This window comes from Morus notabilis, unplaced genomic scaffold, assembly GCF_000414095.1.
Source record: "Morus notabilis unplaced genomic scaffold, ASM41409v2 Scaffold2172, whole genome shotgun sequence".
Classification (NCBI taxonomy): domain Eukaryota; kingdom Viridiplantae; phylum Streptophyta; class Magnoliopsida; order Rosales; family Moraceae; genus Morus; species Morus notabilis.
The window spans coordinates 11,719-26,176 of NW_010360809.1; the positions used below are offsets into that span (position 1 = coordinate 11,719).

The 14,458-nt window shown below is 36.2% G+C and overlaps 1 protein-coding gene across 1 annotated transcript; it reads left to right on the top strand.

The window, feature by feature from the left end:
- The first annotated feature begins 373 nt into the window (after positions 1 to 373).
- On the top strand, positions 374 to 9,912 carry LOC112091450 (basic 7S globulin-like). The gene is made up of 2 exons (XM_024165143.1): positions 374 to 1,279; positions 9,289 to 9,912. Exons 1-2 carry the CDS (start codon positions 374 to 376, stop codon positions 9,730 to 9,732), a joined length of 1,350 nt encoding a protein of 449 aa, XP_024020911.1. The 3' UTR covers positions 9,733 to 9,912.
- The last annotated feature ends 4,546 nt before the right edge of the window (positions 9,913 to 14,458 follow it).

The window sequence follows — 14,458 nt, forward strand, 5'->3', positions numbered from 1 at the left end:
ATATATATATATATATATATATTTAGCAATCCATTTGTAACAAGTTGCGTACCATTAACTGACGCAATCCATCCTCATCGCCACAAGTTTTCTTTTTAATGAAACTCAAAACAAAATAGAAGGAAATAATAAAGGGTGGCACACGGGAAGTTAATCCCTCTCAATATTTTCTTTAAACAATTCTTCTCAATACATTGACCATCCAAACCCACAGAATACTTAATATGAGTATATGACCAATTAAAAAAAAGACCCAAATTTGAGAAGGAAAAAATAAAAAGGGACCAAAGTTGCTGATTTTTTGCTATAAATACCAAGTTTTCTCAACATCTTCTCTCATCAATACACTCACATTTTATCCAGTTCAATCATTATGGCTTCCTCTTCCTCATTCCATTTTCTTCTCTTCTGCTGTCTTCTTGTCTCCATTATCTTCCTTTCCGCAGCCAAAACGACATCGTTCCGACCCAAAGCTCTTGTTCTCCTGGTGACCAAGGACGCACCAACAAGCCAATACCTTATCCAAATCAAACAAAGAACCCCTCTTGTCCCCGTCAAGCTCACTGTCAACCTTGGCGGCGAGTTCCTTTGGGTCGACTGTGAAAAGGGCTACGTCTCGTCGTCCTACAAGCCCGCCCGATGCGGCTCGGCGCAGTGTAACCTGGCCTGGTCCAAGGCCGGCTGTGGTTGGTGCAACTCGCCGCCCAAACCAGGCTGCAACAACAACACATGCTTCCTCTTTCCTAACAACCCTTTCATCCGTACAAGCAACAGCGGAGATTTAGGCTCCGATGCCGTCGAAATCCAATCAACCAACGGATTTAATCCCGGAAGAGTGGTTTCTATGCCGAAAGTTCTCTTCACTTGCGCTCCAACTTTTCTCTTGGAAGGCCTCGCTTCTGGGGTCACCGGAATTGCAGGCCTTGGAAGGAGGAAGATTGCACTTCCAGATCAGTTCGCTTCTGCATTCAGCTTCAACAGAAAATTTGCTGTTTGTTTAAGCTCTTCAACGAGATCCAAGGGTGTTATATTCTTTGGAAATGAGCCCTATGTTTTCCTTCCAAATATTGACATCTCCAAAAATCTTATCTACACACCGTTGATCCTCAGCCCGATGCCTACTTCTGGCGTTTACTTCAAAGGCGATACCTCCCCAGACTATTTCATCGGAGTAAAGGGCATTAAGGTAAACGGCAAACCCGTGGCGGTGAATACTAAACTCTTGTTCATTGACAGCGAAGGTTATGGTGGAACAAAGATCAGCACCGTTGATCCCTACATGTCGTTGGAAACATCCATATACAGTGCCGTTGTTGATGCTTTTGTCAAAGAGCTAGGTAACAAAGCTGTTAGGGTTACGGCGGTATCGCCATTTGGGGCGTGCTTCAGCTCGAAGAATATCGGCAGCACGAGAGCCGGCCCTGCCGTGCCGGCGATCGACCTTGTGTTGCAGAACAAGGATGTGTACTGGAGGATTTTTGGCTCCAACTCCATGGTTAGGGTTAGTGAGGATGTTTTGTGCCTTGGATTTGTTGATGGTGGTCCGCTTCGGTATGTCGACTCGGATGTGAAGTTCACTCCTACTGCCATTGTGATTGGAGGGCATCAGATTGAGGACAATTTTCTGCAGTTTGATTTGGCTAATTCTAGGCTTGGATTTAGCTCTTCATTGCTTTTCCGACAAACAACATGCTCCAACTTCAACTTCACTTCTATTGCGAATTAGAAGGACTTTTAATTATTTAGTTATATATTATCAGCATTAGTTTCTTTTGTCTTGCAAATAAATGGCCATTTGCAAATGTTGTTAGTTTGAAATGGCTCAGCTCATAATCATTAATATTGTATTTCCATCTTTTGTTTAACTTCTTTTTCTCTCCTTGTTATGGTGAAACCGTTCAATTTAAGTCGTTCAAAACATGTAGTACTTGCCGAAATTTTGCCAATTCGTAGGAATCTTCGTTGGTCCACGTACGCTTATGACTTTCTATATGCATGAGGAATATGTGATAATGCATGATAAACTGGTGAAATTAGACTTTACTCTTTTGTTAATTAAACCGCATACTTTTTACTACGGTTCGGCTAAAGCCATGCATAAGTATACAGATATAAATGCACTCCAGTTGTGTTTTGACCCATAGCAGTATGGACAATATAATCCATATATATATATATATATTAAGAAAATTAGCCGAATGAAGTCCTAAGGATCCTTAGTGTGAGGTTAGTCTACATTAGTAGAGAAAGGAATGAAAAACAAACTTATAGAAATTGATATTAATCATCTGGAACCCTGTGATCATAAACTGATCTGGATCAAGTGAGAAAGCATCATTCACCACACACGGAGTATTCAACTAATTAAACTTACTCACTTTTAGATTAGATTCAATTGTTCAATGTTTGTGTTTTTCTGTAAGTTATATCTAACGAAGCAACCTTTGAGGATAATCTTTTGAAAATCACTAATTCCATTTATCGAGTTTGTTTTTTATTTTTATTTTTATTTTTTTTCTCAAGAACAAGCAAAATCTTAAATTTGAGGGTGTAATAACTCAATAAAAAAGAGTTATTTTACCTATAGTTTTGTGCGAAAATTAGCTTAATTCTCAAGATTTTAATTTATTTATATGCATTTTTCATTAGTTTTAATTTATTTAGTTCTGTGTTTGAATTTTAATTAATTTCGTGTGCTTTGTTTTATTTTAGTGTGCTTGATTTTAATGTTTTATTTTTATCTTAGTAGTATTTAAAATTTTGAGGGAAATGGTATAAAAACTGATAAATTTAGACCACATTTTGCATTTCGAATACTATTAATTCTGGTTTTATATAATATAATTAATTATAATTTAGTTTTTATTAACTCCAGAATTGAATTCAGGCCGTTGATCTACAGCTTGGACGGTCCAGATATGGAGCGTGCTACACAACCCCGACAGGAAGCGAGTGGCGTTATGGTTCCGCGTTAGTCCGCACCAGCTCTGGGCCCCATTGCGTCAGCGCACACGATCCACTCCCGCCAAACTATCAGTCGCCACGTGGATCGCACTCTTCTTCAGCCTGTCCTCGCGTCAGCCTTGGGACCCATCGCCCTAGCTCTTCAGCAATTCCCGTCGCGACATGTGGCTAACTTGACTACATTTTCAGCTCGCGTCAATAGCAGGTCCCACGCATTAAATTCTCCGGCTAATCCGAAAACGCCATGTGGCAAACTATTGCATGCTGAAATCAAACCCCATACCCTTAGTTAGGGCTGTCAATCCCGGTACACTAATTTGAAACCCACAAAGTTAGTGAGTTTAGATTGACTAATAAATAGATTTAGGTCACAATCACATTAATATGATTAATATGATTAATAAATAAGTTGAGTTAGGCTTGACCTCTTAATAAGTAGTCACACAAATTAACACGGTTAATTATATGTGTCATCTGTAATGTAATGATACGTGATATAACATAAAAGTTTATGTGACTTATTAAATATAAATAATGTGAATTTTAATATTTTTAGGTAAAATACATTTATTTGATCAATAAATATGTTAAACATGTCTTGACCGTGTGTTAAATAAGTTATTATTATAATAGTTAATTATTCAATATATTAATTTGAATGAGTTATACGAGTTGACACGATTAACACGATTAATAAATAAGACGTGTTTGAGTTGATAGTTTTGATACGTTTAATAAACATGTCGTGTTTGGGTTGATATTTTCTAACGCAATTAATAAACGGGTTGACACAAACACGACCCATTGAGACAAATTGCCACTCTTACTCTTGATCGCCACATGTCGCCTGAAGTGCATTCCAACCTTGCATTCAGCTGATTCGAAGAAAGAATTTGAAATACGACTTTGCAAATTAAGTAAATAATTCTCTTAAGAGCATGGGCCTGTGTAAAATTTCTCAGAGGTTCTCCTTGGCACCACGGTAAAGCTTATAAATAGAAGGAAAATAGTAGAAAATAGGCCAATATGAAAAGTTTAAGAAAGTATATAGGCCAATTTTTAGTTATAGAAATTAATAAGTCATAACTTATCAAGTTATGGTTCATAACTAGATAAATTATGGACAAACTTGTCAAGTTATGGTTCATAGCCAAACAAGTTATGGACAATAACTTGTCAAGTTATGGTTCATAACCAGACAAGTTATGGACAAAAACAGTAATTTGACCTATTTATTAACTTATGTAAACTATTGGCCTATTAATTTTAAGTTATCTCAAGTCTTGACCTATTTCTCTCTTTCTCCCTAAATAGAATTCTGGACTGAAGCGATGGGGCATCCAATCTTGAGGTGAGAAGCTGCGAAGAAAAAATATATATTTTGTTTCAGTTTTCAATTTCTTGTTTTTAAGTTTCTAGTGTAGTTTGTGGTGGAGAAGTTTTAGATCCTGTTAGGAGATTTTTAAAACAGATCAAAGATTGTATCCGCCACCAGTATTTATATTAAAACTTTGTTTTTATTTTTGAGGTGTTTTATCATTAAGAAAATGCTGTTTGATTTTGTTGTGTTAGTTCAATTGTGATTATGTTCTAAGTTTAATTCTGTCGGGATAATGATTTAACCATATTATGAGGATTTAATTCATTAAAAATGCTATTATGATTGTCATATTTAAGTTGACGTATATATTTATGAACTTGATGCTTTTAAAATTTCTGATTAGCTTTTTGAATTAATTGAGGATTACAATGAAACCGAGAGGAGATTTTTTTGACATAACTCTAAAATAAATATGTAAAACCTGAGATATTATAGAGATATAATTATATGTTTTTATGTGGTCATTTTTTAATTCACTGAATTGAATAAATATTTTTATAATTTAATTCACATAGAGATATAGTGGATTTTTATGAAAATGTATGTTTTATGTCTAACTTGAGAGAGACTACATGAAACAAGAGTGGATTCGACCATCAACTTATTATGATCACAAAATCATAGTAACGTTTAAATAAATTAAATCTGATTAATATTAGTGAAATCATGATTCTTAACATTTCTATCATTATCGTTTAATCTCTTAAATATAAACTCTGTTATTCTGCATAGCTTAGTATTTGTTTTATTACTTTAATATTCTAAATTTTGTCGTTTTAATCAACATCAATCAGAAAAATCCATCTTTTATTTCCTTAAATAAAGTAAAAATTACCCAACTTTAATACTTAATAAATTTGCTATCTTTATGGGACGATACTCTTATTATTCATCATTGTATTACATGTTCCATTTTGTGCACTTCCAAATCAACGCAACACACGCTTTTCGATGTTTCCATCATATTCTTTACTCTTGTGCTAAGAGTGGTAAAGATCTAAGTATCGACGATGTCTCATATAACGTCTTACTATTTATCCGAAAGGAAGATGTGTCCTCAGAACACGGCGGACAAGCCTTAGTGCCCTTTAGTGCTATACCCAGATATAGTTCCATAAGCAGGAAAATCATTTATAGTTATAAGCAGGAAAATCATTTATAGCTCATAGTACAGCTCGCATGGTAAAATAATCTTTCTCCATCAAATCAAAAGTTTCTACACCTTTTTCCCATATTTCTTTGACCTCATCCATGAAAGGATATTGTAAATACACATACATGTCATATTCAAATCTAAAACTCTTCATTTTTTTTTTTTCAAATTCTAAGATAATGCGTGACGAGGGAGAGAAAATATATAAAATATGACAAGAACTTAATATTTAACAAAAATGATTTCAATATAGATCTTCAATTAATGCTACAATAATAATCTTATCCACAGCTATATATTATAAGCAAGTCAGTCAATTCCTATTAAACAAATTAGGAAAACACAATGATTCAAATCGGTATGAAAGACATTAATATTGGTAAAGACATTATTTCGTGATTTTTTGTCCGAGTTTGTGAGTTTTGGATGAGTTTGTTATTTTATGTTTTTTGTTCTTTGTTATTGTGATTTGGTTACGGTGAGAGTTTTCAGCAGAGTCCAGTTTGTAATTTTATTTTTTTATTTTGGAATTTCAGTTCAAATATGATAAATATAATATTTATCAGTAAATACTTCACTATATTTAATTCTCAATTTGATAAAATACTGTATTTACTAGAATCTAATTTCTGATTTGGTTAATACTATATTTACTAATCATTGGAGCTAGTCTCTAAATTTTTGAATATATGTGATAAATATAGTATTTATCGGTAATACAATATTTACTACTCGTCTAAGTTAATCGCTGTATTTTCAGATAAATATGATAAATACGATATTTATTACTACCTAGAGCCGGTTGCCGGTCACCGAAAAACTGTCTTCGGTTGCCGAAAAAATATTACCGGAGCCGGTGGTCGGCCACCGATCGCCAGAACATTCGATGATGGACTTGACTATAAGAAGAAGAAAGGAGGGGTGGGAGGCTTAAGGGTATTTTTTAATTTTTAATAATGTATAAAAATATTAAATTATATTATAATCTACCATCTTAAAAAATATACTATAATTTACTAATCATCCTATTAAATATATGATTTCCCTCCATCTCCTTAAATTATATCCAGTCGGCGCACTTATTGTCTTTATTCTTATTCTTTTCTTGTATAAATTATTTTATATGTTTTATTCCGTATGACTATATATTCGTACATATATATATTCATATATATATATATATATAACAATCCAGTTTTAATACCGACGCAAGTTGCCACAATTGACTGACGCATTCCATCCTCCTCATCGGCCCACAAGTTGTATTTTTAATAAAACTCTAAACAAAGTAAAACAAATAATAATAATAATAATATAATGAACTTTGGATGGGCTTTTGCATTAAAATGAAATAATATAGGGCCCCACCCAAAATTTAATCCCTCTAAAATATTTTTATAGAATTCGTCTCAATATATTGACCATAGTCATAAGCCAAATAAAAACAAAAAACAAAAAAAAAATTAAAAGATCCAAACTTTATAAATAAAAAATTAAAAAGGACTCACAGCTGCTGAATTTTGCTATAAATACCAACATTTCACAACTTCTTCTCTCATCAACTCACACACATTCTCCATTTCAACTATGATTATGGCTTCCTCTTCCTCATTCCATTCTCTTCTCTTCTGCTTTCTTCTTTTCCCCATTATTTTCCTTTCCACAGCAAAAACGACATCGTTCCGATCCAAAGCTCTAATTGTTCCAGTAACCAAAGTAACCAAAGACCTATCAACAAGTCAATACACAATCCAAATCAAACAAAGAACCCCCCTTGTACCCGTCAAGCTAACCGTCGATGTCGGCGGCGAGTTCCTCTGGGTCGACTGCGAAAAGGGTTACGTCTCGTCCTCCTACGAGCCAGCTCGCTGCGGCTCGGCACAGTGTAACCTGGCCCGGTCCAAGGCCTGCGGCGAGTGCTACTCGCCACCCAAACCAGGCTGCAACAACAACACTTGCGGCGTCTTCCCTTACAACCCTCTCACTAGTGCAAGCATCATCAGAAATTTCGGCTCCGACATCGTCGAAATCCAATCCACCAACGGATTCAACCCCGGAAGAGCCCGGTCACCGAAAAACTGTCTTCGGTTGCCGAAAAAATATTACCGGAGCCGGTGGTCGGCCACCGATCGCCAGAACATTCGATGATGGACTTGACTATAAGAAGAAGAAAGGAGGGGTGGGAGGCTTAAGGGTATTTTTTAATTTTTAATAATGTATAAAAATATTAAATTATATTATAATCTACCATCTTAAAAAATATACTATAATTTACTAATCATCCTATTAAATATATGATTTCCCTCCATCTCCTTAAATTATATCCAGTCGGCGCACTTATTGTCTTTATTCTTATTCTTTTCTTGTATAAATTATTTTATATGTTTTATTCCGTATGACTATATATTCGTACATATATATATTCATATATATATATATATATATAACAATCCAGTTTTAATACCGACGCAAGTTGCCACAATTGACTGACGCATTCCATCCTCCTCATCGGCCCACAAGTTGTATTTTTAATAAAACTCTAAACAAAGTAAAACAAATAATAATAATAATAATATAATGAACTTTGGATGGGCTTTTGCATTAAAATGAAATAATATAGGGCCCCACCCAAAATTTAATCCCTCTAAAATATTTTTATAGAATTCGTCTCAATATATTGACCATAGTCATAAGCCAAATAAAAACAAAAAACAAAAAAAAAAATTAAAAGATCCAAACTTTATAAATAAAAAATTAAAAAGGACTCACAGCTGCTGAATTTTGCTATAAATACCAACATTTCACAACTTCTTCTCTCATCAACTCACACACATTCTCCATTTCAACTATGATTATGGCTTCCTCTTCCTCATTCCATTCTCTTCTCTTCTGCTTTCTTCTTTTCCCCATTATTTTCCTTTCCACAGCAAAAACGACATCGTTCCGATCCAAAGCTCTAATTGTTCCAGTAACCAAAGTAACCAAAGACCTATCAACAAGTCAATACACAATCCAAATCAAACAAAGAACCCCTCTTGTACCAGTCAAGCTAACCGTCGATGTCGGCGGCGAGTTCCTCTGGGTCGACTGCGAAAAGGGTTACGTCTCGTCCTCCTACGAGCCAGCTCGCTGCGGCTCGGCACAGTGTAACCTGGCCCGGTCCAAGGCCTGCGGCGAGTGCTACTCGCCACCCAAACCAGGCTGCAACAACAACACTTGCGGCCTCTCCCCTTACAACCCTCTCATTAGTACAAGCACGGGAGGAGATTTCGGCTCCGACATCGTCGAAATCAAATCCACCAACGGATTCAATCCCGGAAGAGCGGTTTCTGTGCCGAAACTCCTCTTCACTTGTGCTCCAACCTTTCTCTTGGAAGGCCTCGCTTCCGGGGTCACCGGAATTGCAGGCCTCGGAAGGAAGAAGATTGGACTTCCTTCTCAGTTCGCTTCGGCTTTCAGCTTCAACAGAAAATTTGCCGTTTGTTTAAGCTCTTCTACAAAATCCAAGGGTGCTATATTCTTCGGGAATGAGCCCTATGTTTTCCTTCCAAATATTGACGTATCCAAAAATCTTATCTACACACAGTTGATCCTCAACCCGGTGCCTACTACCGGCAGTTACTTTGAAGGCGAAACGTCCGCGGACTATTTCATAGGAGTAAAGGGTATTAAGATCAACGGTAAACCCGTGGCTGTGAACACTACACTCTTGTCCATTGACAGTGAAGGGCGTGGGGGAACAAAGATCAGCACCGTTGCTCCCTACACAATCAGCACCGTTGCTCCCCACACGTCGTTGGAAACATCTATATACAATGCCGTTGTTGATGCTTTCATTAAAGAGCTCGGAAACAAGGTTACTAGGGTTGCGGCAGTGGCTCCTTTCGGGGCGTGCTTCAGCTCGAAGAACATCGGCAGCACGAGAGTCGGCCCGGCGGTGCCGACGATCGACCTTGTGTTGCAGAACAAGAATGTGTACTGGAGGATTTTTGGAGCCAACTCCATGGTTAGCGTAAGTAAGGATGTTTTGTGCCTTGGATTTGTTGATGGTGGTCCGCTTCATTTCGTTGATGGGGGTGTGAAGTTCACTCCTACAGCCATTGTGATTGGTGGGCATCAGATTGAAGAAAATCTTCTGCAGTTTGATTTGGCTTATTCTAGGCTTGGATTTAGCTCTTCTTTGCTCCTCCGACAAACAACGTGCTCCAACTTCAACTTCACATCCACTGCTTAGGGAAATATCAAATTTCTCGTAGTTCCATTGTTTTGTGTTGAAGTAGTATTATAGAATTGCCACTAGCTTTACTTTATGTGCTTGATTTACGTTCTTAATAAGGTGTCATAATTGTTATTCCATCTAGCGTGGGGCCAAAAGGAAAGTTGGCTACTTTGGTTGTAATAAGATATCTGAGAGTGAAATATGTTGTTCTTCTTTCTTTCCGTTTATACAAATTTCATTATGTAGTTGTGAGACTAACAAATTATAAAGCTTGTTTCCTACCCAAAAAAAAGGGAAGTATATAGTATAAAGTAAGACGAAATTAAGCTTACTTTTCAATCACCACGTGTATTTACTTTAATTTATGCTGATTTCAACAACTCTCAGACAATATATTAACTTTATTGACTTGACCAGATCTAACATATAGTTAATAAATATCCACTAGGATATATTATTTGAAATAGTTGAGTTTGTGTTAGTTAGGAAATCACAAATTTTTACCGTAACGCAAATCTACAACTATATACGCACTCCAGCTATGTGTGATGTACATAAGATCAGAAAACGGGCATCAGGGGGGTCCAGAGAGATTGGTTGTCTAAAAAAGAAATATCTTTGGTTGGAAGAACATTTCTAAGCAAAGGGGTAGTCTGGGAATAGCAGATGTTAAAAATTGACATAGTGAATTATGGACATTGGACAATAGTGAATTATGGACATTGGACAATCTTGAATCTTTGGAAACTGATTTCTTAAGGTCGCATCTTCTACAAGATCCACTTTTCTAAGGTTGGAGACAGGAATTTTAGTGACGTATGATAATTATTAGAATCCAACATTGACTGGAGATATTGGCATGATCCACTTAATAAGGTGAGGGCAATCATCTGCTAATAAGCTGATTTTGTTAGGTTGAGTTAGACCCAATATCCTTTGATTTCTATAAAATAGTATCAGAGCAGGCTCAATTTTATAATATTGAGTCCCCCAATATCGACTTATTCGCAGCGGTTTGACATGGTCCACGCTGTGTGTGAGGGGGCATATTAGAATCCCACATTGACTGAAGATATTAGCATGATCCACTTAATAAGTTGAGGACAGTTCTCCTTTAACAAGCCGGTTTTGTTAGCGGCGATGTTTTGTGGCTTGGATTTATTGTGATTTGAATTTTGAAAATTACTCCTTTAATTATTTGAAATATTGGGCGGGGTTTGGACTCTTTGAAACTTGATTGCAGCAAATTATTACAGATCTTTTTGCCATTGAATATGCAAGAGTTAATAGATGTTCATCTCGCTAATTTTTACTGGACGATATTATTATAGGAAGAAAAGATTAATCTTTTTTTTTTTTTTGGGTAACTTTGAAGTATGAGAACTTACCTTATTTTGATCGCGTGCAAATCAATTGAACTTAATTCTCGTTCTATGTGACTTTTGTTCTTTTGTAACAGAACGATTTCTTTTTTTATTATTATTTATTATTATTCCAATATAATTACTCGTTAAAGGTAAAGCCGCCTAAGACCATGGCGACTAAATCTAATTACAAATAACATTAATTTTAGTCATATCTCAGCTAAGAGAAGAAAGGAGATACCTAGCCTTATTCATTCAAAAGGAATTTTTGGAGTCAGATCTGCAGTACTCGCTTTATCAGATAACATATAGATGTAGAAGAATTCACATGTAATAGACACTTGTCAAGATTAGAAAGGAAGAAAAGTTCAATTTCTCTTCTAAATAGACACGTCTCAAGATTAGGAAAAAAGAACAGTTTAAATTGTCTTTTGGTAGACACTTGTCAAGTAGATGGACACTTAGACTTTTATCAATAGCCATGATTTAGCCAAAGGAGGGACTTACAATCCAAAGGGGGGGGGCGCTTACGATCCAAAGGGGGGACGGACGATCCAAAGGGGAGGACCGATGATCCAAAAGAGGGGACCGACGATCCAAAGGGGGGACCGACGATCCAAACGGGGGACCTATGATCCAAAGGGGGGGACCTACGATCCAAATGGAGGGACCAACGATCCAAATGGGTGGACCTACGATCCAAAAGGGGGGACCTACGATCCAAAGGGGGGGACCAACGATCCAAAGGGGGGGACCTACGATCCAAAGGGGGGGACCAACGATCCAAAGGGGGGGACCAACGATCCAAAGGGGGGGACCTACGATCCAAAGGGGGGGGATGAGTGAGTTTTACTTGCTCATTTAGTATCGTTTTACACTTAATATCTAGTTGGTTTTCGTGGTTTTTATTAGTTTTTATTTGTGTGTTCGTTCTTTGTTTGAAAGTTAGGTGAAAGTGTATGATTTGAAAGGTTTTGGACAACTTTTGGTGGAAAAGACAACAAACATAGCGCTTAGGCACCAATTTGTAGCGTTTTGGCGCTCAGTTTACGGAACCAGGACATTTGGGTAGAATGGGTAGCGTTTTGGCGCCTATGATAGCGTTTTGGCGCCCATGATTTTTCACAGCCACTATCGCAGCGCTAGGAGCTCAGTGCCGCAGCACTACGACGTGAGAAAAGACGCGTTTTGAAGGCCAATCGTGAGAAAACTTACCCTCGTTGACCCTAATGCTCCAAAACATATAAATAGATGATTCTAGGACAATTAGAGGGACTTTTGCATGGGAGAGTGACGGCTAACTTTGGAGAGGAGATTCAAGAAGAGAAAGGAGAATTGAGTACGGAGAGTGACGGCATTCATGTCATATATCATAATACATTATGTGCTACTAAAACGTGTATCGCTTATGTTCTTCTTCTTTCATTACATTCTTTGTTCTGCTTTCGTCTCATTTTAGTCGTTCATATCGTATTTTCACATTCTGAACGACTTTCATTTCGTGTTTCTCATTCTTTTCATTCTTCTTTACAGATACCGTACCTTATATGGAATGGTTTATGTTTTTCACTTTCTTGTCTTTTACTTCTTATGGGCCCTGTCCTGTTGTACCATTGCGCGCATAACCAGTGAGGAGTGGGGTAGCTAACCAATCCAACTCAGTCATGGTTTCATATCTTTCATAGTCTCATAATAACCTTTCCTTCGAAAGCTGGTACAAACAGGACGTTTAGTCTCTTACCGTTTATCAATTTTCTCATTGAAACGGTAACTTTAGTTAAATCTTATGAATTTGTGCATTATTGAGCATTTTATCATAAGATTAACTTTTCGTTAAAGCTTAACCTTTCATTTCTCTTAGTTTGTTCTCGACTTAACATCGATACATACTTTTTGTAGAATAAAGTTCTACGAATACATAAGTCTTGTAGATACATACTTAACATAGTATCTAACATTCACATTGTATCTAACATTCAAAATTCTACTATATGCACAATTTTTGTGCAACATAGAAAAGTAAGCTTGTTCGTGAAGTAGCCATAGAAAAACTATTGTACTTACTGAAGTTTCGCTAACAACGCGTCATTTGTCTCCCTTGACGCTTTCTGACTTCAACCGTTAATCGGCCCTATTGCATAAATTTTTTGATCGTTAGATTTAGAATCTAAGATCAATAATTACATTGAAATTTACTTCAGAAAGGATCTACAATCCTTATGTTTGGTATTCAACCTCAAACCATTTCCTATCTCAAGGATTTGCACTAAAACCGTGCAAATTACTCAGTCATGGGCCTAATTTTTAGTTTTTGTCCAAAACTGTGAATTCTCGTTGTGTTCGGTTTTTGAACCTCAATCTATTCATTCCCGAGCCTTAACACCGTTATTCATTCTCTAAAATCGGATTACTAACTCATTGCTTACTAACTAAATTTTAGAAAATTTTGGCAGAGTTTCGCCTTATTTTTCTCATTTCTTGAGTTTTGAATAACTCGTTCTATTTCCGATTTCGGTACCTGGACTCAAGATTCACATTCCTGAATATAGATTCTAACATAAATTGAACAAAAAAACATGTTCTCCATTTCTAGGGTTTTTCGGATTTTTAGTGCAAATCCAAAAAATTTTGTTCAATCGTTTCAATACTTACATGTTAGACTCATATCACAGTCCCCGATAAAACCTCAGTTTCATTTTTCAGTTTTACGGATTTTTTCCGAGATGAGTTACTATTCATCAAAACGAAAAAACAAGCAGTTTCTCATGAAAAATAATAAATCTTACCTCGAAAAGTTGAGATTTTCCGCTAGAATGCCTCGGGTTACATTTCTACCAGACTGAACGGAAGAAATTTCGGTAAAATCGGGTGATTCCTTGATTTTCTCTCTTTTTCCTCTTTTCCCTCTTTTCTCGGCCAAACTTAGGAAAATAAACCCATTTGGCCTCTAATGACACCCGTAGGTCCGTTTTAGAACAATTGGAATATTATATTAATATTTCTAATAATATCTCTTTTTTACTTTCTAAATTAAATTAAAGAAATTACTTTAATTCCCATAATTTAATTTTACTAATTCCACTTAAGTTTAACACATAACTTGAGTGGTTCTATGTGTTAGCGTTTATGCCCTTAGGAATAAATGTAATAATATTCTTTGAGATATTTTGACTATTAATAAAGATTTGTTTATTTTATATATCTATGAATTGTCCTATTTATGTTCATAATAGTTGAATGTATGATAAGCAAACTGAAAGTCTGAGACTGTCATTCTAAATCTTTAGGTCATGCATGTAATGTGAAGAACATGCGGAAGACAAGAATCTAAAGATGATAGTCTAAATCTTATGATCCACAATCGAGGGAATAAAGTT

What these genes read in the sequence shown, in the direction of transcription:
- LOC112091450 (XM_024165143.1), top strand. Translation starts at nt 374, where the DNA reads ATGGCTTCCTCTTCCTCATTCCATTTTCTTCTCTTCTGCTGTCTTCTT. An exon ending in TCAGCACCGTTGATCCCTAC is followed by an intron (nt 1,280 to 9,288) that starts ATGTCGTTGGAA and finishes GTTGCTCCCCAC; the next exon opens with ACGTCGTTGGAAACATCTAT.